Source organism: Chiloscyllium punctatum, chromosome 11 (assembly GCF_047496795.1).
Source record: "Chiloscyllium punctatum isolate Juve2018m chromosome 11, sChiPun1.3, whole genome shotgun sequence".
In the NCBI taxonomy this organism is placed as follows: domain Eukaryota; kingdom Metazoa; phylum Chordata; class Chondrichthyes; order Orectolobiformes; family Hemiscylliidae; genus Chiloscyllium; species Chiloscyllium punctatum.
Window position 1 is genome coordinate 110,049,246 of NC_092749.1, and position 23,414 is coordinate 110,072,659.

General features: G+C 38.8%; 1 protein-coding gene across 2 annotated transcripts in view; it reads right to left on the bottom strand.

Annotated features, from left to right (window-relative positions):
- Positions 1-1,614: 1,614 nt before the first annotated feature.
- The window catches only part of esf1 (ESF1, nucleolar pre-rRNA processing protein, homolog (S. cerevisiae)), a 74,618-nt gene continuing 52,818 nt past the window's right edge, over positions 1,615-23,414 (bottom strand). For both annotated transcript variants that reach the window (XM_072581516.1, XM_072581517.1), the window contains exons 10-14: positions 23,261-23,400; positions 10,560-10,650; positions 6,648-6,727; positions 5,306-5,455; positions 1,615-2,163 (exon numbers count right to left, since the gene is read on the bottom strand). In XM_072581516.1, coding sequence (XP_072437617.1) covers positions 1,858-2,163; positions 5,306-5,455; positions 6,648-6,727; positions 10,560-10,650; positions 23,261-23,400 — 767 coding nt within the window. In that variant the 3' untranslated portion in view covers positions 1,615-1,857. The remainder of the gene's footprint in view (positions 2,164-5,305; positions 5,456-6,647; positions 6,728-10,559; positions 10,651-23,260; positions 23,401-23,414) is intronic.

The window sequence follows — 23,414 nt, forward strand, 5'->3', positions numbered from 1 at the left end:
AATCCATTTGCTCGCTTGCCCTGTTTAGTCCTTTATAGCTAAGGCCACCAGTGACAATCTCAAAAGCTGTAGCCTCAGGCAGGGTGGAAAAGGCAAAGCTTTGGATGATAGGGTTTCCAGTCAGTACTTTTAAGTACCTAATCTGTGCTTGATCTGGTGATATATTTCATACTGATGCAACAGGAAGTTATTTGCGCTTAAAATTGCCACCCACACTCACTGCAGAGCACTATATCCTAGCCTTGGTATGGGATAGAGATGTGTCTGCTACATTTTGGGTATGTTAAGATCATCTGTTTTACTTTTCTCACTTTTGGTCTGAAACAGACAGCTGAAGTTGAGAAATGAACTGATCAGTGGCTTCTTTTGGAAAGGAGAGAGTAAACAAACTGATATTTGCTAATGGAAGGATATTGCTGAATAATTATTGTTCTAAGAACACTGCAGATGTTTTGGCACCAATATGTGTTATGCTCTAGGACTGGCAATTGGTTGGATATTGCAATGGTCAATCAAGGAGAGGCTGCTGCTGGCCAACTAACACCAGAATGTTGAAAAAGAGAAACCATAGATTGAACTGATTTTAACTGGGTTTTTGGGCAGAGGGCAGTGTGCTAGAAAGCTACTGGATTAGCAGCTCTGTTTAAGCTCTTTCTCTAGTTTTATGTTCTGTTAAAGAATTGTTGAATGTTCTTAGAAAGGAATCCCAATTTATAAGAAATAAGTGAATATTCCCCTGAGACTGCTAGAATCTGTTTGCATTAACTCGTGACTTTTGAATTCAAGAACGATACAATGTCATGTGACCTTAATGCAACCAATCATTGAAAGAATTCTATAAAGACCTGGTATTCATGGCTGAAACAGTTATCAAACTGGCCAGTTACATATCTTACAATTTCTTTCTAATTTATTCCATAAATGTGTCCATGTAGGACAGTGGGGATTTGTATTCAAAGATTAGACTTAGATAGTAGTTTATCTGTGTTCTGTTAAAGTTATGTTCTTAGTAATAAATGGTTAATTATGGTTTAAGTTACAAACTTGGTATCCAAGATCTGTTATTTGAAAAGTCTGGTTAGGAAAAACTGAGCAATTTTGAGGGCCTTGGAATGCTTTAATTTCAATGTTGCGAATCCAGTGTTAGGTGAGTCTGATTTGGTCTGGCTTGCTATCCCTGTGTCATAGCACGCGATATTATGAAACAATGCAGCTCCTTAAATATATCCAAATATAGAATAACATTTCAATAAAATATTAATCACAATGTTCAAAAGTTTGTTTCTTTAAATTTAAACGACTGTGGTTTCCGAATGAAAATTTTAAACTTGTCAAATTATTTTTGCAAATCTAATCATAAATGAAAAGATAGGGCATAAGAAAATTCATGTTCCTATTTTACCTTACCTTAAATTTAAAAGTTTTTGTGAGTTTAACTTCTGATGTTTGATCTTCAGTTTCTTTTTCCAATTAGCTTTCATTTGGAAACTTTTCCTTATAGAAAACACCTTTTTAGTGATGCCAAGTGATGATATAAAAGAAATACACCATATATTAGCATGACCAAAGCATGTGAGCATGAGCAATAAAAAAGGAAACTGGTATACACAACTCTTTAAAGCTTTGAATTTCAGCTATAGTCAGAAGAATTTAATTCAATTTTTCGGTTAAAAAATAATTTCAGTTATGAATGAAACATGAATTATGGTTTTCCTGTAGGTACATTTAACTCTGGAGATAAGTATTTAAACCTCAACAATCTAGTAAAGCTATTTTCAACGATTTTTATGTACATTGTTATTGATCAAAATCCATAAGAATATTCGCAAAAAATAGTATCCGTATACCAAAAAAATTCTATTTCACAGTTTTTTGTTTCTTTCGAGCCTGAAACTGTTCAGTTTTTGCTTTCACCGATTTTACGAGCAATGAAAGTGCAGGATCTATAGGTTTCTTGATGGCTGTCATTGTCTCTTCTCCAGTAACATCACTTTCTTTCCTTTTGTTCAATGCTACCTGCTTCTGCTGCTCTTGCCTTCGCCTCGACTTTTCTTCCAGGATTGACTGTGTGGCATTAGTCTTCTTAAAACTAGGATCTGAAGGGTCTAGGTTGAAGAGGTGTGAAGTATATATAGCTTTAAACCTTGGGTCAGCAACATCCACCTGTAACAAAATTAAAATCTCGAATATAACTACTTGCATCGTTGTTGTAGCTGTCCAGTTTTACAGCATGTTCAGTGATTAAAATTTAGGCCACCTCTGAATCTTGCTAGGGATTTCCATATAAGAGGATTGTGGTATTCAGAATTTCTTTTGTCTCCAAAATGAAAAAGCATTTAACATAAAGGATAGTTACTTCTTTTCGTTTACACAGTCACAGTTCATTGTGTCTGTGATGGCTCTCTGAAAAAGCTGTTCATGTCCTTTTGAGTTTCTGTCCTTAAAGTTTTCACTTTGCAAACAATTGCCCACTTTTCTGTTAAACGTGTTACGAGTTTTATTTCTATCATGTTTGCTTGTTAGTCAGTGAATGCGCTTATAATCCAATGCCTTAAAAAACATTCTCCTCACTTCTCCCATTGTTCCTGTGGTGACAGCATTGCATAGTTATCCTTATTATCAACAAATTGCTTGATCAAATGCCCCCTAATTTCTCGTTTCCCTTCGTAATTAAACTTGTATTCTGCTGCCATATAGTAAAGGATTCTGCTAGGCATACTCTCACTATACAGTTAAACAGGAGCATAGGAATAGTAGGACTATTAATCATTAAAACCAGTTCTGTTCAGTTTTATTGGATAGAGATGGTGTGCAGGGACATGTGAAAACGACAAGACACTGGCATGAGGTAATATGACTAGTATAGGCATCATCAGCTGAATGGCTTCTTTCAGTTGCGTAACAATCTGTGAATATGGCTGATTTGCATTGTACTTCAAATTAATTTAACTATCCTTGTTTAAAATTCTTTGGTATTCTAACCAACAAAAATTCTAATTTTTAAGATTGTACTGTCTCATTGTGGATTTATGCCTGTGGGAAATAAGTTTTTCTGTATTTACTTTAGAGAACCCCAGAAAACCTACTATTGATATTTTTAAGATCTTCAAAGAAAAAACATTTCTCAACTTCTATACAAGTCATTCTGATAGTGAGATATCAATGAAAGGGGGATGTTCAAAGGTAAAAAGGTACTATACCAAACTAGGATTTAAAATTTTGAGAACAGTATTTATTTCAACTATAATAAAATTGTCTATGTGTGGGTTCATTTGTGCTGTTCTGCACAAAGTCATTTCTATGCTTCTTCTTTTACCCAAAACGTTTAATTGTCAATGCTATCAATTTATGAACTTGCAGAACAGGCCAAAACAAATAGGGCAGAAACAAAAAGAAAAGTCAGTGGTCATTACAGCCTCTAATTATCACATCATAAATGAACAATAGGGTAACAGACTAACTAGGAATCATTCATTTGGTCTTTACTTTCCATGCCTTAAATAGATTATATCTCCCCAGGTATGGGCCAAGAGACCATTAACCATTCCTTATTTGGTAATGCAGCATATTGGTGCTCTCGACCAGTGATCAAGAGCTCTATGGACACACTTTAAAACTTAAGGGTCAAATTGAATGTGCACCAGCTTGCTTTATTGTCTTGACAGTCTATTCTAACATGCATTTTGTGATAAAATCTATCTTTCTGTGTTCTGAGCTGGTAGCTGTGGAGATAAAATTAGCTGAAGAATTGTAATAGTCAGAGAATATGATGTTACAATGATTGCTATATTCAATTCTACCTAGGATCCAGGGTGTGCCCTATTAGGTCACTGAACAATGAGTTTTAGTCATTTGTTGGAGGTAGTTGAAACAGATGCTTGTGACCTTTGAATACCTAGAAATAGGGGGAAGAGGATCCATCCCAAAAGGTGCTGCTGTAGCAAGCTCCCTTGTGCAGTTAGAGCTTAGAGACGTTCTGGGGGATGGTAGATGCAGTGGGGTTTTTGAAGAAAGCATGGGAGCCATTGCTAATTATAGCTGAGTGTAAGTGTGAAGGAAGCTCACAAGCAATATTTGCTTGGTGCAGCTGAGAAATATGGGAGCTCAGAAATCCAGCGATAGTCTCAGTTTATTGAAGATAACTATGAAAATACTGGAATTATACTAGAGTAGGTGCTGGAATGCAGTCTTAAGAATCCAGTGGACACAGTCTCAGGAAAAAGATTGAACTACCAGGATGAGCATTCGTTGAGACAGTCTGTGCAGTTGCAGCTTTTGAGGAAGCCCAAACCTAGTTCTTCAGAAATTAAGAATTCGAACCCCTTGTAAATGGGACAAAGCTTTAATAAGAATTGATGACCCACAGTGTCACTAATCTATGGGGGTTTGTTGAAAGTTCTGTGCAATCTTGTCCTGACCGGCTTTGCTATTTGATATGTTATGTGGAGTTTTGACCATAATGTTTTGGTTCTCCACATTTACCTCCAATAACTTTAGATGTTTGTTAATAAAATCTACTAATTTTGTTTCATTATTACAACATTATAGAGTAAAATTTATTCAATTTGTTTGAAACTGTGGAGTTTTTTTTATTATTCATTCATGGGATTGGGTGTTGATGGCTGGGTCAACATTTTTTTGCTCATGCCTCGTTGCCCTTGAGAAGGGAGTGGTAAGTTGCCTTGTCATACTACTGCCGTCTATTTGTTGTGGATAGACCCACAATGCCATTAGAGAAGGAGTTCCAGGATTCTGATCAAGCAACGCTTGTGGCTTTATTATCTAAATAACTATCTGGATTCTCAAACTGTCTACTTTAAACCAAAAAAGTGAGTGGTCTTAAACTAATCTCATCAACAATCCGCAGTGAAATGTTTATATTTTTTGCCAAATATAAATACAACACAAAGTAAGATATTTTATCTTGATATATTAAATTTTGATCATAAAAATACAGGTACACAATACTTTATCTGAAACGCCCGGGACCAGCTGGTTTTCGGAATTTGGAATTTCTTGAATTTCTGAGTAAGTGACAGTATGACGGTGAAATTTTAAAAAATCTTACTGGATAGCAGACTCACTGTGAGTACTAAAGGCCCTGAGTCAGAATTGAGGCCTGCCAGTGCTGGACTTCACCCACCCACGTTGCATCTGAGTGACATATATCGAGTGGGTGTGGAGTTGGGTTAACTGTTTGCACGCCAAACAACCTTGTTAATGAGAAAAAAACTTCACAAAAACCTTTGGATTTCAGATAAAAGGTTGTCTACCTGTAATTGTGTACACTTAAATGTTACATTACCTGGAAACTGTCTTCTTCTAGGTATCCCTGCTTTTTAATTAATTTTTTCTTCTTCTTCTTACTAAGATTCTGTTGTTCCACTATTTTGTCATAATTGAAATGTCTTCTGTCTTCCTCTTCATCATCCATCATAAGCAAGGCCATTTTTGCCTAGTGATGAAGAAATATTTTGTAGTATAAGTTTACTAATTATTAGAATGAAAATATAATAATGTATAAATTTGCAAAGGCAAAAGAAAAGTGCATATGCTCAAAACTGGAGGCCAGATATACAGAAACTCTCTCAATATTATGCTCCAAATGCCCAGTTGGTCTCCAACTGTTAAATCATACCTTCTTTCAAACATTCACACCACTGTTGGTCCTAACTCAGTGTATTCTAATAGAGCAAATGGAATTATCCCAGGTCCACCTGTGATAGGTGCAACTGAGGCACGAAAATGATCATATTCACGCAAGAAATATAAGTCAGAAAGGTGTAAAGTAATGGAATAGAAAGTAGAGAAAGGCAAGAAATGAATAAACAAAGCATGATTTTGAAAGCATGTAAAATTGAGTTTCCCATTGTAAATCTTTCACTTGTTAATTTTAGCACTTCAATAGACAAACAGCTTTGATAAAAATCTCAACTGCTTAATGGGCAAAATATGGGCAGGGCAAGCAGTAAGTCACTAGGATTTTTATAGTCTTTTAAAATAATAAATTCAAAATTGCATCAGAGTCCACAAAAAGCTTTGAAAGTGAAATCACTGTTCTCATACATAGCAATATAGTATTATAGAAAACCTTTGTTTTAACCAGTACTTTTGATAAATCCGCAACAATATACCTGAAATACTGGAAGTTTACAGTATTATTACAATGCCAAGTAGTCAACTGAGGGTATGAATGAGAAGGCTCCCTGCTGGTTGATTTGATTTTGAGACAACTATTATTTAAGTGATTTTGCTGTAAATAAAGCATAACATTGATGTGTATACCCCTGCATTATGTTTCTATTGCTTACTGTATATTTTTATATTGATTATGGGGACCTCTTAATCATCTGGAACATTTTATCAACCTGCACACTCCTGGTCCAATAGGTGTGGTTAATAAAAAGTTTGCTGTATTTGCATTCAGCATAATCCCATGAGCCAGAATAAGTTAACTGACTAAATAATCAATTTTTGGTAATGTTGGAAGGTGGTTAAAGAGGAACTGGAAAAAAAGCCTGTCTCTTCAAAAGGTGAAACATCTTTTGACATAAAACTGAGAAGATTTAGCTTCACATCCAAATGATAAGATATCTTACTCAATACATACTATGTAGTTCAAATTTTCAATATGGAGCATTTCTGACCTTTTCCTTTTCTAATTCGCCTTCCTCCTCTGGTGTCAGTTTATCCGTTAACTTTTTGCCCATCTTCTTTTGGTGAAATGCTACAAATGAGAAAAAAATAAAAACAGTATGCGAGCTGTTCAACCTTACAACTTTGGTTGGCTATTTTTAAACATCACAACGAACTGCAACATGCAGTGAATATTATTGCTAAGCAGGGAAACAATGCAATTACAAGTAAGTTTCAGGAAATAATATCCAATCCACTGATTGGTATCATTTTAAAAATAATTTTACTGTTTTTGTAATGACATCATTTAGTACCGTGTGTGTCACTGACAAATATTAACATTTATGTGCAGAAAGCATGGCATGTTTTCATTTTGTAACCAAACTTGGATGTGCTGGATATGAATGCCGATAAATCTGATAATAAAAACGAAAGCATGAAATAATCCCTCAGCTGTGTTCTACTTTAGAAAGAGGCTTGTACTCTGTTTAAACAGAAAGAACGTTGAATATTATATACATTTACAAATATCTAATCATTGCCATTTTTGTCAACATAGAAAAATACAAGATATTTTCTGTGATTTTAGGCTCAATGTCACAAGTATGTTAAAATTTACATAAACATAATTTTTAACCGACTATTCTGTGAAATTTTAGACATGTTTTAGATAAAGACTCTGCTAATAAGATTTAATATAAAAACATATTACTTTAATTCATTCCTAAACGGTGGCTTAGAAGCAGGAGTAATTTCTGTGCGTAAATATTTTAGATGATCTATTTTCTTACTTCAAAGAGAATATAAAGAATGGGTGGGGCTTGTCAGAAATAAGATTTAGACTGTATAATCGAAAGAAGGGTGACATTGAACACTTCTTCTGCTGCCTCCGCCTCCAAGCTTACATTTTACATCAAGACTCCCTCCAAACCTCTGAGGACCCCTTTGCCCGCCTCCAACACAAGGACAGAACGCCCCTGGTGCTCACCTTCCACCCTACAAACCTTCGCATCAACCAAATCATCCACTGACATTTCCGCCACCTCCAAAAAGACCCCACCACCAGGGATATATTTCCCTCCCCACCCCTTTCCGCCTTCCGCAAAGACCGTTCCCTCTGTGACTACCTGGTCAGGTCCACACCCCCCTACAACCCACCCTCCCATTCTGGCACTTTCCCCTGCCACCGCAGGAACTGTAAAACCTGTGCCCACACCTCCTCCCTCACCTCTATCCAAGGCCCTAAAGGAGCCTTCCACATCCATCAAAGTTTCACCTGCACATCCACCAATATCATTTATTGTATCCGTTGCTCCCGATGTGGCCTCCTCTACATTGGGGAGACTGGGCGCCTCCTAGCAGAGCGCTTTAGGGAACATCTCCAAGACACCCGCACCAATCAACCAAACCCCCCCGTGGCCCAACATTTCAACTCCCCCTCCCACTCTGCCGAGGACATGGAGGTCCTGGGCCTCCTTCACCGCCGCTCCCTCACCACCAGACGCCTGGAGGAAGAACGCCTCATCTTCCGCCTCGGAACACTTCAACCCCAGGGCATCAATGTGGACTTCAACAGCTTCCTCATTTCCCCTTCCCCCACCTCATCCTAGTTTCAAACTTCCAGCTCAGTTACTGTCTCCTTGACTTGTCCGACCTGCCTATCTTCTTTTCCACCTATCCACTCCACCCTCTCCTCCTTGACCTATCACCTTCATCTCCTCCCCCACTCACCCATTGTACTCTATGCTACTCTCTCCCCACCCCCACCCTCCTCTAGCTTATCTCTCCATGCTTCAGGCTCACTGCCTTTATTCCTGATGAAGGGCTTTTGCCCGAAACGTCGATTTCGCTGCTCGTTGGATGCTGCCTGAACTGCTGTGCTCTTCCAGCACCACAAATCCAGTATTTGGTTTTCAGCATCTGCAGTTATTGTTTTTACCGCCTCCAACACACCCCATCCACCTGGACATCCCGTGCCAGTCTGTTACCCCCCTCGACCTCTTTATTTCCAACTGCCGCCAGGACAATTGACTGCCTCAACCTGTCCATTCCCCTCACCCACTCCAACCTCTCACCCTCACAACACGCAGCCCTCCACTCTCTCTGCTCCAACTCAAACCTCACCATCAAACCAGCGGACAAATGGGATGCAGTGGTAGTTTGGCGCACTGACCTCTACACCGTTGAAGCCAGGAGCCAACTTGAACACACCTCCTCCTACCTCCCCCTCGACCATGACCTTACCTCCCATCACCAAACATCGTCTCCCAGACTGTACACAACCTCATCACCTCAGGGAATCTCCCACCCACAGCTTCCAACCTCAGGTTGGGAACCACACACCACCCGGTTCTACCTCTTACCCAAGATCCACAAGCCTGACTACCCCGACCGACCCATCGGCTGGGCCTACTCCTGCCCCGTGGAATTTACCTCCACATACCTCGATACTGTCCTATCTTCCTTGGACCAGGAATTCCCCACATACATTCGGGACACCAGTCACACCTCCAACTCCTCCAAGACTTTGATTTCCCTGGCCCCCAACGCCTCATCTTCACCATGGACATCCAGTCCCTATACACTTCCATCAGCCATGACCAGGGCCTCCAAGCAATCTGTTTCTTCCTCTCCTGACATCCCCACTAGTACCCTCCCACTGACACTCTAATTCATTTGGCTGAACTAGTCTTCATCCTCAATAATTTCTCCTTCGAATCCTCCCACTTCCTCTTGATGAAAGAGGTAGCCATGGACATCTGCATGGGCCCCAGCTATGCATGTCTCTTTGTCAGCTCCATGGAACAGTCTATCTTCTGCAGTTACACCAGCACTACTCCCCACCTTCTCCTCCGCTACATTGGATGACTGCATGGCGCCACCTTGTGCTCCCACGAGGAGATTGAACAGTTCATTAACCTCACCATCATTTTCCACCCGACCTTAAATTCACCTGGACCATCTCTTCCCGGACCTCTCCATCTCTATCAACAGTGACCGATTCAACACTGACATTTTCTACAAACCCACCGACTCCCACAGCTCCTTGATTACACCTCCTCCCACCCTGCCTCCTGCAAAAATGCTATCCCTTATTTCCAATTCCTCTGCTGCATCTGCTCCTTGGAGGACCAGTTCCACCACAGAACATACTAGATGGCCTTCTTCTTTAAAGAATGCAATTTCCCCTCCCACACGGATGATACCCTTCAGTGCATCTCATTCACTTGCTGCATCTCCGCCCTCGAACTCCACCCTCCAACCGTAACAAGGACGGAACCCCCCGGTCCTCACCTTCCACCCACCAACATCTGTATACATTGCATCATCCTCTGCCATTTCCGCCACCTACAAACAGACCCCACCATGAGAGATATATTTCCCTCCCCACCCCATCCGCATTCCGTAAAGACTGTTCCCTCCGCGACTTCCTCATCAGGTCCACGCCCCCAACATCCCACCCTCCCTTCCCGGCACCTTCCCCTGCCACTGCAGGAATTGTAAAACCTGTAACCACACCTCCCCCCTCACTTCCACCCAAGGCCCCAAAGAGCCTTCCACATCCATCAAGGTTTCACCTGCACTTCCACACTTCATTTACTGTATCCGTTGCTCCCGCTGCAGTTTAAATTCCCCGAGACTCCTAGCCTTTTTCCTGATGAAGGTCTTTTGCTCAAAACGTAGATTTTCCTGCTCCTCAGAAGCTGCCTGACCTGCTGTGCTTTTCCAGCACCACACTCTCGACTCTAATCTCCAGCACCTGCAATCCTCACTTTCGCCTAGTTTAAAATATTTGTCTCAACTTTGTTTTGCCTTTCCACTGGTTCTGAAAATGATTGATTTTGAACACTAAAGACAGGAAACTGGCAGAAAAGAATTATCTAGCTGCATATGATCAATGTAAGTGTACTTTTCTGATTTACCTGATTGCCCCAGTTCATCCGTGAAGAAAGAATCATTCAAATCTACATCCGACGGAATGTCATCATCACTCAGCTTCTCACCAATTTGAAGCTACAAAGAAGTTAGAGCAAAAAGATAAATGCAATCATTTAAAAATCACTTTCCACCAAAAATCAAGTTTTGGCATGATCTTCATTGTACATCATTCTTGTGTATAATGTAAAAATGCAAGCTATCACCCAAAAGAAAATCTCTGACTTCTTCCCATTGACAGAAAAGATTGCAAGACATGAACAAATCATATTGAGAAACAATTCTCAAAAAGGCCCAGTTCTGGTCTCCCTGTTAATAGGAAGGAAATTATTTAGCTGGAGAGGATTCAGAAGAGATTTACCAGGATGTTGCCAGAAATGAGGGTTTGAGTTATAAAGAAAGGCTGAATAGACTTTTTCACTGGAGCTTAGGAGGTTAAGAGATGACCTTACAGAGATCTACAAAATAATGAGGAGTCTAGATAAAGTGAATGGCAAGTGTCTTTTCCCAGGGTGGTGGGGAGGTGGAGATTTGAAGACTAAGGGGGCATATTTTTAAGGTAAGAGGAGAAAGATTTTAAAAAGACATGAGGGGCATTTTTTTTTTGTTTACACAGAGTGGTTTATGTATGGAATTAACCTCCACAGCAAGTGGTAGATGTGGGTACAGTTATAATGTTTAGAGATTTGGATAAATACGTAAATAAGAAATGAATGGAGATATGAGTCAAGCGCAGGCAGAGGGTGTAGGTTGGGATTATGGTTGGCATGGACTGGTTGGACCAAAGGACCTGCTTCCATGCTGTATGACTCCATGACTGTGTATCACCTGTATGGAAAGAGGCAAAGAGCAGTTAGCTGCAGGAGCTGATTTTCCATCTTACAATGATGAGTGTGGTCAAACATGCTGACTTTCATCCCGCACATTTCTAGTATAAAGTATACAAATTGTGACTTTTGACAAACATTTACATCTACAATTACAAAACCAGACAAGTGCAAAAAGGAATTCATGTTCCCCACTAATTTGGTTGTGGTCCCCTTAACTCTTCCTACATTCACATACATATCAAGTCCTTATTACCCATGGAGGATAGGGATTATGCATATGCCATGGATAACACAAAACATGGACAGTGCTATAATAGAAATCCCCGACCATAAGGGAACGTGCAATCTGGCAGAATCTTTCAGTTCGGGAAAAAAGCATATGTTTGGGGCTGACTTCAAGATATGTAGATTTGTGGGTAGTGAACCACATATAATGTGGAACTGGTGCATTCTTAATGAGAAAGGTTGACAAGTATCACGCGGAAGCTGTTCTGTTTAATATAAATATATAATTCAATATGTTTATGATCAAAGTTCCAATTTGGTAGATATTTTATTTCGCTCTAACAAAATATTCATAAGTTGATCTAAAAATTAAAACTGATTGCCATAGTCTTATGTGAAATGGGTTTAGTCAGTAGTAGTCCATTATTTTTGTCACAGAAAACTGTTGGTTATACTAATTCAAATGCCATAAGATAGCTGAGGCAGGAAGTAGAATAAAAGAGAGAGGAGTAAATGAGGTGAGGACCCTCACAGAGAAGCAGACACACCAATGGTCTGTGTGGGACACAGGAGTGGTAGCAGCAAGATTAAAAGAACAGACAGATCAGCAGTGAAGCAGATGGAAGTGATAGGGATTAATTTGTAAGGGGAGCAAACAGGTAATTTCTGAAGCTGATGATATGACTGCAGGATGGTATGTTGGCCTCCTGGATGTCTAGATTAAGAATGTCATGGAATGCTGCATGGCATTCTGAAGACAGATGTAGAAAAACTGAATTTGTAATCTGTGTTGAGACCAATGACATAGGGAGAAAAAGTAATAAGGTCCTGAAAGCAGACTTTGGGAGTTTAGTGGGGATATGAAAAGTAAAACATAAAATGCAGTCATCTCCACATTATTCATAATGCTACCAAGTAGTAAGTATAGAAATAGAAGGATAGAGCAGATAAGTGCATAGCTGGAGAGATGGTGCGGAAGGGAGGGTTTAGATACCCAAGACGTGACATTCTAGGGCAGTTGGGAATTGAAACAAGTTGGATAGGCTGGAACTGAACAGGAATGGAGCTAACGTCCTCACACAGAATCTGTACAATGTAGAAGTAGGCCATTTAGTCCATCAATTCCACACCAACCTTCCGAAAAGTATCCTACGCAGACCCACCCCCCCACCATATCCCTGTAACAATCCATTTGCAATGGGACTCAAGGCAGAGTGGCACATTTGAGTCCAAAACTGGCCGAGAGGCAGAAAGCAAAGATGACCTTAGAGAGCTTTTTCTGTGAGTGGAAGTCCATTTCTAGTGAGATTCTGCAAGGCTCAATGATGGGGCTCTTGCTGTAGTGAAGGGGTAACCTTTTAGAACTAAAATTAGGAGGAATTTCTTCAGCCAGAGGGTGGTTAATTTGTGGACACCAGATCATTGAGTGCATTTATGTCAGCGATAGATAAGTTTTTGATTGATAAGGGGAGTAAGGGGTCTCATCTGAAGCATACTGATTGAATGAACTCATCCAGGACTGACTTGCTAGCAGGGCAGGTAAATAATATGGTTCGTTAAGAAGGCATATGGGACACTTGTATTCTATACCTGGCCAATAAAGAAAAGAACAAGGATGTTATTGCTGGAACTGGTTCATTGGAATATGATACTGGTTAGGCCACAACTTAACTACAGTGACTAGTTCTAATAACTATATTATAAGATGACGGGAAGATTTACCAGGATGCTGCCTGGACTGGAAGGTCTGAGCTGAGGAAAGATTGGATTGGCTGGGTAGTTAAAGGTTGAGATGGGATCTTTTAGAGGTGTATAAGATTATGAGGGGGCATAGATAGGATAGGTATGAAAATACTACTTCTCATTAGTAGAAGAGTCAATAACCAGGAAGATAACACTTAAGTTGAAATAAAAGGCTTAGAGAAGAGTTGAGGAAAATCGTTTCACCCACAAGGTGATGGGTGCCTGCACTTTACTGCCTAAAAGAGAGGTGGAGCTAGAAAGGGTTATGACAGTGATGCAGTATTTGGATATTTACTTGTGTTGCCATAGCGTCCAGGGATAGGGGCAAAGGCTGGAAAATGGAATTAGTGTAGTCAGATTTTTGTCGAATGACATGGACACAATGGACTGAATGGCACCCTTCTGGCTGTAAATATCTATGACTTTATAAAGTATCATACTGCAGTAGGAATGGAAATAATTGAGGAACAGAATTCTGAGGCAAAGTTCAGATGATGCTTTATTCTGCATTTGTCTGTGCTATATCTGACCTGGGAGCACTTCATAATGACACTGGATGTATGAAATGCCCTGACTGCTGTTCTCTACAGGCACCTCTCACCTTGATGAGATCAGTTGCTCATGTTTCAACTCTCATGATAGCTTTGGCACAGTGACATTGAATGACACGTATCAGTTTGATCAACTTTCAAAGTTGGATGGGATCACAATACATAATTTTCTATAGCTTAACTATATTCTTTTGGAGCACATTACTTCATTTAGATAGATGATATCAGAGTTTATCCCTTTCAGTTTACCTTGGATGGTATTATTTGGCAAGGTAATAATCAATCTACTTTAATATGATCCAAAATACTGTCAAAATGCATTATAAAATAAATTAAAATCAGGTATCTTTCAGCACAGCATACGTTTTTAAAAAATACTAAGCTTGATCAAAGTTACAATTTGTCAATTAAACATTTTTCCAGAAATGGCCTCAAGCATGAACAGAAAAGATACATTCTCATTTGTAAGCCAATAAACGTGAAGATAAAAAGCAATTATAAACGACCAGTTTCCTATTTAAAATCCAGTATGCCAATTCAATTAAAAAACATCTGTTAGGCTATTCATAGCTACAGAATGTTCTACAAATCACTTAAAATGTGGTAAAATAGTTGCTCCCAAACTTCAATGTTAAAGAGATTGAAATATTTAAATTCTGTAGTTGCTATTTTCTGGTTACTGAAGTTGAAATGACGCACGCCTACAGTATTGCTATTCGCGTGTCTCCGTAATTGAGACAGACAGCAGCCAGACTATCCTAACCATATGGATTCAATCTGGCAGCTTGGGTTGTCATGTCGCTCAGCCTTCTCTTAACATCTGAAGCTGCCAGGCAGCCAAAATGTCAATATGTACAGATTTTAAAACATATATAACATTAGCTGATAGCAGACCACCACATAATATAAATATGGATGATGCATCAAGTTCTCAAACTGCACCAACAGTATAATTCAAGCCATCTATAGCTGAACAAAAATCAAAGTTGTTCATAAAATGAATCACTACTTTAGATTTCCATAGCTCTGAATTGGAGCTGCACTTCTGGAGATGGAAGAGAGATAGAGAAAGAGCTGAATGTTCTTTCTTTACAATGAAATAAAAAGCGTTAAGTTTCATCTCACTAAAGTATATAACAGAATTGTAAAACGTGGATGTGTCAAGTTCTTCTGACCAGACACATTATTTTGATAATTACGTAACATGGGGTGCAACAGAACTTATTTGAGGAATACAGGTGCTGTTTCATGGAGATCACATTCTCCAACTTGCAATCATCTCTTCCTTTCCCACCTTTCAGTAAAAGCAGATATTAATTAAAATGCCTTGACACATCATATTTTCAAGAATGTGCCCAGCCCAAATAATTTTTAAACTGATCAGACAACCCACAATCTGTTAAATTAACCATGTTAATTTTGTGGAGTACAGAAAGGTGCTAAAATCCATCAAATAATAATAAGGAGCCACAAATCAATTAAAAATATTTAAATGTTTCTGTTAAACACCCTACACACAATTTCTTTTACTGAAACTGTTTACAGTTGCATTTTGATTGAGCCAAATATATAGGTAATGTATAACGAAGAAGTTCTCAAAAATATACTAATGTTTACTTCTTAAGTCAGTCATACTTTGACAAAAGAGGCTCAAGGAAGTAGCATTGTGTCAGAAAGCACTAAACTGCGCACACTACACCAGTGAACTAAACTCCCAGTAAGCAGCCTAACGTTTCACCTACTGCTCTAAGAATAAGTCACTTGATGAATAGTCAGTACTGGGGTCAACTGTAAAGATATATTCCAGTTTTATGGTGGAGAAACAATGTATGTATGATTAGAAACAAGATTCACAGCAGGAAAAAAAGTCAGAAAAATTATAATCAGTTTTCCATGTTCTTGTTCCAATAAAGGGATAAGCGTTATCCTCTCATAAATATTACTCTGTCCATATAGACAAATTCAGAAGTGACTACTTTGATGTGGGATTCACTACTAGCAACATATACACATCTTGATCCTTTCTTCCAATTAAGAAAAAGCTTTCATGGAATTAACATTCTTCCTTATGACACTTGAAAGAATGGCCTTCATTAACTCTGATGTACAATATAAATAGAATGCTTCAAGATCTTTGACAGGGTCTATGCATTGCAGAGGTAAAGAAGTTCTACTCCACTGCTCAGTCATACGTTTGTTGGGCAGTCAAGGTGATGAATAATAATGGAGCAGAAAATTACAGGGGTGAGGTTTGCTCCCCTGGAAAGAAAGTCAGCAGCCAGTGACAGATTCTGAAGAAATCTGCCCCCAGCCATAATGTCCTAAAGGTGGGTTAAATCAATGGATCATGAGATTTCTACTCATTTGGGAGGAAGCCCCATCTGTTGGAGATGTCAACAGCTCCATCAGTCCTGGCAGTGCCAAAGCTTCATACTGCAGACAGTCTCACATTCAGAATCCAGCGGAACCCTGAACACATCAAGTCTGGGCACTTGGTGGGTAGGGTTTGGCAAGTGGTGGAAGTGTAGGCTTTAAATTCTTTATATGGCAGTAGGAAGTTACCACCTTCAAGTGGGTTGCCCCAATGTGGAAAGGCCACCCTTCAGAAATTATAATCCCCTTCCTCCTGCACTTTCATAAACTTGTGAAAATGAAATGTGCTGCCCAATCTCACCACTCTGTCCATGCGATAACCCATTCCAACTGTATGGGTAGAGTAATACTGGAGTCAACGTTGCTTTTAACCTGCTCATTTGACCTTTAATTATTTATTTACTTATGGTGGGCAGGCTCCCAACTTTGTCCCTTTCTCACTCTCCATACAACGAGGGTGAGTGGAAAGGTGGTAGTCTGGGTACCTGACCTATATTTTGTGGTTCCTTATTAAAATTACATGTACTATGTCTGTACATGTAATATCCAACCCGTTAAGACTATTTTGCTCTCTACAGACAGTGGCAGACTGGCTGAATGTTTACAGCATTAACTTTTACTTATTTTGGCCAGATGATTAGGGAACTCTGCCTTTAAAGGATGACAGGAGACAAAAAGACAGAACTATAGGTCAGTTAGCTTTACATTTGTCATTCAGAAAATGTTAACGCCTCTTATAAAGGATATACTAGCAGAGTATTAGAAATGCATAATATAACCAAGCAGAGTCAGCATAGTTTCATGAAGGGGAAATCATGTCTGACAAATTTATTGGAATTCTTTGAGACCGTTCTAAACAGGATAGATAAAGTAAATGTAATATATTTGGATTTCCAAAAAGCATTTGATACAGTACCCACATAAGGATGCTTCGTAAGCTAAGAACCCATGGCATTTGGGGTAGGGGTGGGTGGGGGGAGCAGGTGATATAATATATATGCATATATGTGCACAGAGAATTCACTAACTACTAGAGGGCAGAGCGTACGATAAAGGGGATATTTTCAGAATACAGCAACCTGTAACTTTTGGAATGCTACAGGGATCTGTGCTGGGGCTACAATGATTTACAACATATATTAATAACTTGAATGCACTATCGTCAAGTTTGTGGATGATACAAACAGAGGTGAGAAAGCAAGTGTTGGGAATGACACAGAATCTGAAAGGGATATAGACAAATTACTGCTGCTACGTTTTATGATGAAAAACCAGTGCAAAATTTTTTGACAGTTATAAAAATCAGGCAAAAAAAGGGCTTTCAACACACTTGAAACACTTTTGATAATGTAAACATTCCAGCTGAATGGATCACAAAAATATTATTAATCAATATAGTCAAAATAAAAAAAGTTATTTGGACAGTAAAAAAAACATGTAGATTGTACAGTGGAGTGGATTCACAACCAGAAGTTAGCTTCCTAATATTGTTACTTGGGGATGTAGGAATGACTTGTTCATTCTAATAGAGGTTAATAGTGATAATTGCCCACAATATGCTATGATCTATTTTTTTCCTTCAACAAGTTAATAGCTTTCAAACAAAGAAAATCACTTGTTAAACTCTGTGTCCCACTGACGAGCAAAGCTCTTTCATGCTCTTATGCTTCACTCCCTTACTTGGAATGTGACCACAATAAACATCATAACCACATTCCAGCCAACAACTCCTACTTGAATTTACATAGTGCCTTTATTGTAGAAAAACATCCTCTAGCACTTCACAGAGACTACTGGTCAAGAAAGTTATACAATTTGAGTGTCTTTTTGGAAAATAAAAATTAGAAAAAGAGAAAACGCCTTATAAAATGTGAAGCAGTTGAAGTAGATCTGTACTTGATTAAAATCTTCTGAAGTTGTCAAGTAACACGGTCATGTCAAAGTCTGCGTCTTTGAAGTCAGATCCACCATGGAATCAAATATTGTTCCAAATTAAAAATAAAGGTAGGAATCCTTAGGCGAGTTCTTGGAATGTTGGCAAGTGGGGGAGTCAGGAATTGGTATATATACACCATCAAAATATAAAGATGATACTGAATTGGGATTGGGGCTGGTGCATGTATGAAATGAGCTGCCAGAGAAAATGGTGGAGGCTGGTACACTTACAACATTTAAAAGGCATCTGGTTGGGTACACGAATAGTAAGGGTTTAGAGTGATATGGGTCAAATGCTGGCTATTGGGGCTAGATTAATTTAGGATACCTGATTGGCATGGACAAGTTGAACCAAAGGGTCTGCTTCCATGCCGTACATCTCTATGACTCTAGCTAATAATGTACAGGACTGCATCAAAATACAAGAAGAATTGGACTTTCAAAGAAGCAACTAAATGGCAAATTGAATTCAATGTAGAGGTGTATCCTAAGTTACAACATTAAACTTCAGAAAAAGTATTTTATTGGCTCTGAAGCACTGAGAGACATCAGTAGTTACAAAATGCTATACAACTGAAAGTAATATTTTTTCTTTTGAAATGAGAGGTGGCTCAGTTTAGTAGCATAAAGAGGCCACTAATCACTTGGAAGGAAAGGAAGATAGAGGAGCAAAAATAATCTGGGAATACAGATGCACAAGTTGTTTGAAGTAGCAACATTGATTGATATGGCCATAAAGCATGTAGATTTATCTTCCCTAAAGAGAGAAAAACTGCTGCTGCTCACTCCAATTCCAACAAGTATACTATTACGCCGGCTGTCCACCATTTTTAGAAGAATTAACTTGAAATATTGTATGGTGTCTGCTTGATAGCATAGAAGTAGTCAGTGATATAACAGGAAGTGAGTGATACTTTCCCTCAGCTAAGATGGCTGGAGACACACATTGAAACAGTGGCTAGCCAATTAGTTATGCAAGTTTGAGGAGCATAATGATTTGACAGTAGGGGAAGGCAGGGGATTAGCATCACTGCTGTTGCTTCATGGGTCAAGTGGCATTTTTAAAAGACACAAAGATAGGCTGTATGCAAGGAGTGGTACTCTGGCAGAATCATCTGATCTCCACCCATTGATGTCTTCTCTGAGACATAGCTGAAGTAAAAAGAATGGCCCCATGGTTCAGTGAGACCACAATGTATGTTTTACTTCAGGATTATTGGGAAAGGTAGGGTGTCCTGTTTCCCAAAGATAGCCATTGGAGGCTCTCTTGCTTGTCCAGACAACCTGCTGATTTGGAGCCTAGACCCCATAATAGAATCTGTGTCTAGTGCCAAAGATTATGAATAAATTTGCTGGGTTCCACAAGGGTAAGTGGCACTGTGTAGTTGCAATAAAGGTGACAATCACAAGTGTAAGGGTTGCTTTTTTTTGATTCACTCATGGGATGTGGGTGTTGTTGGCTGGGCCAGCATTCATTGCCCATCCCTAATTGCCGTTGAAAAGGTGATTAGCCATCTTGAATCGCTATAGGCGGACCCACAATGCCATTAGAACATGGATTCCCCCTAGAGTGCAGAGGCATGTAAATAAGGAGATTGGGCTGTAGGCTTCAGCATCAAATGAAACATGTCCTTGCTTCCCAAACACATGCCCACCATTCCAAAGATGCCTTTATCCTTAGATAACTCTGCTCTCTGCCCCTTAGTCTGCAGTCTTGCTCTATACGACAGCCCTGCCCTGTTATCGTTTGAGTGTCACTATCTGGTTGAAATCATCACCTATCATCATCTTCCCTAAAGAGAGAAAAACTGCTGCTGCTCACTCTAATTCCAACAAGTATACTATCACATTGGCTGTCCACCAGTGTATGTAGTTGTGAATCTGAAAGCGTGTATTTCTCACTCACATATAACGTAATCAGAAAAATATACTGAATACAGGCCAGATTGCCCTTTAATAAGAATATGCAACATGCAGGTGCATGTCATTGGAATACTTAACTTGTCTTTGAATATCTGCAAACTTAGTTTTATCCCACCATTGAGAAGCTGATTTTTCGCTCTCATTCAATTAATTTCCTCTGCCTGCCAAGCTTCCTGCTTCCAGGAGCAGCGTATTAACTTATCTCATTCCACAAATGCAACCTGACCTGCTGCGTATTTTCAGCATTGTCTATTTCATTTCAGAAAATAAAAATCAGAAACTTGGTTGGATCACACGAAGTACTGTGTACAATTCTCATTTCCAGACAAATCGTTCTGCTATAACGTCAGCGCAAATTGGCTATAACGTAATTTACGAATTGTTTGGATAATGCAAACTTTGTACTGAATGGGTGGAGCATCTTCTACAGCGCGATTTTCTATAACGCAAGGTTGCAGAGAAACACAATTGTTGCGGCAGAATGACCTGTATTAGCTAAAAGATATTGAAGAACTGGAGATTTACAAACATGTTAATGGAATTGAAAGGATGCAAATTTCAGTTATGTGGGGGAAGACAACTTAAGAGGAGACTGAATTCAGGTGGCTTCATCTGTGATGGTGCCATCTCTAAGTAGATTCAACCATTCAGGCATAGGCAATAGCTCCTTCTTTGGCTTGGTTTTTGGCTTTATTTATATTTCTGGGAAGTTAGTTGGAATATTTTTGATGTTTAAGGTGACACAGAATATAAGGTTTTTGGTGTTTGTATAAGGGAATCATTGAGATTCCTACTCTCCATTGTAAAGCTGAAAAAGAATAGGGGGTTTGTCTGTCGGTGGCTGGATGGGAGGTAGAGAAATAAAACAGGGAGCCCCAATTATATTAGCGATGATATGTGAATAAAATTCTTGCTATTTTTACAAGGACAATATTTTCTAGTTTCTTATTATTGAGTCACCTTTGTGTTTCTGTGGGTAGATGCTTTGCCTTTCTTTGTCACTGAAATTAGTTTGATGAGTTGAATTTTCAGAGTTAAAATCTTACACAGGCAGAAGATAGGAGCTGGCGTGAGACTGTATATGTGCAGTTGGATCACAAGGACAAATTAGTGATGGAAATGTACAGTCCAAATTACGTTCTTTGAAATTACCAAGGATTTCAACAGGATGGATGAGGAGAAACTTCATACTTGTGAATGAGTCCAGGCAAGGAGAAATAAATATTAGATAGCAACTAATGGATCAAATAAAGAATTTGTTTGCACATCATAGTGACAAACTGGACAGTGCTGCCACATGAAAGGGCCAAACCTGATAACCTTGCTAGATTTGTATGTCACAAAGACTGACAGATCGTATAAACAACATATCCCAATATTTGCAGGATAATCCCAAATGAGTGAGGAATTATATTGACAACTAATTTTAAAATAGATTTTCGGGCTCAAAAGGTCATCTATATCACTGTCTGTTTCAACTCAACAAACTATGTGACAATTATTCACTGGTTCATTTCTCAGGGTCATACCTTGGCCTATTAGAGTCAAGTAGCCTGGTTTAGAATTTAAAATACTGCATAACAATTAACTGTTAATCATCACTGAATTGATATATTCTCCATGATATTGCCTCTAGCACAATCCACTTCCCATCTAATTAACATTCTCCTTTCATCCTGTAGTTTAAATTGGTATTCTTGCGAATTGTCCTGATGAGTGTGAGATGCAAAGCTTTGATAAAACCTTTTTTTTTAAACAGAATTGAATGCAAATTGTTACAAATTGATTATTCTCTACACTCATAAGAAACCAATTGCTTGATAGTGTTAAATAAACCAGCAAAGGGGAGTAATCAATTTTGCTTGATCACCTATTATGGCAACTTTCTTCACAAAATTATCCAAAGCATCTGGAACACATATGATGCTATTATCCTCCTTGATCTTTTGAAAACTAAATTCCCTCAGCACCTTTCATAAGAGGCCCGTTTCAATCACACATCTGCAAGATTTAGAAGAGAAAATTCCAATCCTGTGCAATACGCATGATGTGGCCAAATTGCTAGGCTTCTTCTCAGAAGTGCGTAAATTGAAACTTTTAAATCAGGTTGCCAAACACCCCACCCCCCACTATCTTCAAACGTTTAAAGTATTAATTTAACAGATTGCCAGCACTTGAGTTTCAACATCCATAAAATGGAAATCACCAAAGCAATTCAGCTGGAAACTCAGGGATTTCTCATTTTACAACTTCAATAGGAATTTGATACATTGGTTTACCTTCTTCCGATGTAGAGTTGCAGTTTATTGCATAATTCCCATTAGGCCAGACTATCCTTCCAATTTTTTTTAAACAGGGTCTATTTATTCTTTTCATGTAAACCATTTATTTACTGATTTTTCCAACTTTCAAACTATGTTTCACCCCTCCATCTTCTCTATTTCGAAAAAAAAAGTTACAAGAGGAATATTACAATGCAGAATCGTAGACATGTACGGAAACAGGGATTTAAAAGGCTATTTCTTAATTCAAACAATTTGGATCAGTTTGAATTTTGCTGAAATTTGGGTTAATGGACAACTTAATGAAAGGCATCATAACCCCATCATCCAGTTAACAGAAAGATCCTACCAACAATCATGTTGAAAAGCATGAATCAAACAAGTATGAGACACTAATCCAATATTTACTTCTCTTCTGAAAATGTCCAAACAGTGAAATTAAGCATGCACATTCCTAAACTTGACAAATTTGAATGATCAAAGTGAGTTTCCAACTTTCTGGGTGGATCAACAAGACGTTTATTTTGCTTTAATCACAGAAGACTCTTAATGATGTTTATCCTGGCAGTCACACAAAGATTAAAAATATGCTGCCTGCCTTTTTTTAAAAAAGGCTGATACCCTGATTGTCATTTAAGTTATAAATTAAAAAGATTATTTAAGCATGGGACGTGGTTTTGAAGTAAACAGAACGGTCTTTGGGGACCAGCCAATATTTGCTACTCACCAGAAATTTATCGTATTTGTATCAAGGATCACCAACTTTGCCTCATTTTCTTTGCAATGAGGAGGAAATAAGATATCAACATTATAAATGACCAATTACCTCCTGATCTTCAGTTTTGGTCTTCTTTCTCTTCTGTTGCCTTTTCTCTTTTCTCTTCTCCAAGTACTGTTCCCACGGAGTCAGTACATTACATTTCTCTATTTTCTTCTTTACTATTGCTTCTGTTGTTTCTTTCAGACCTGAAATAAGACAG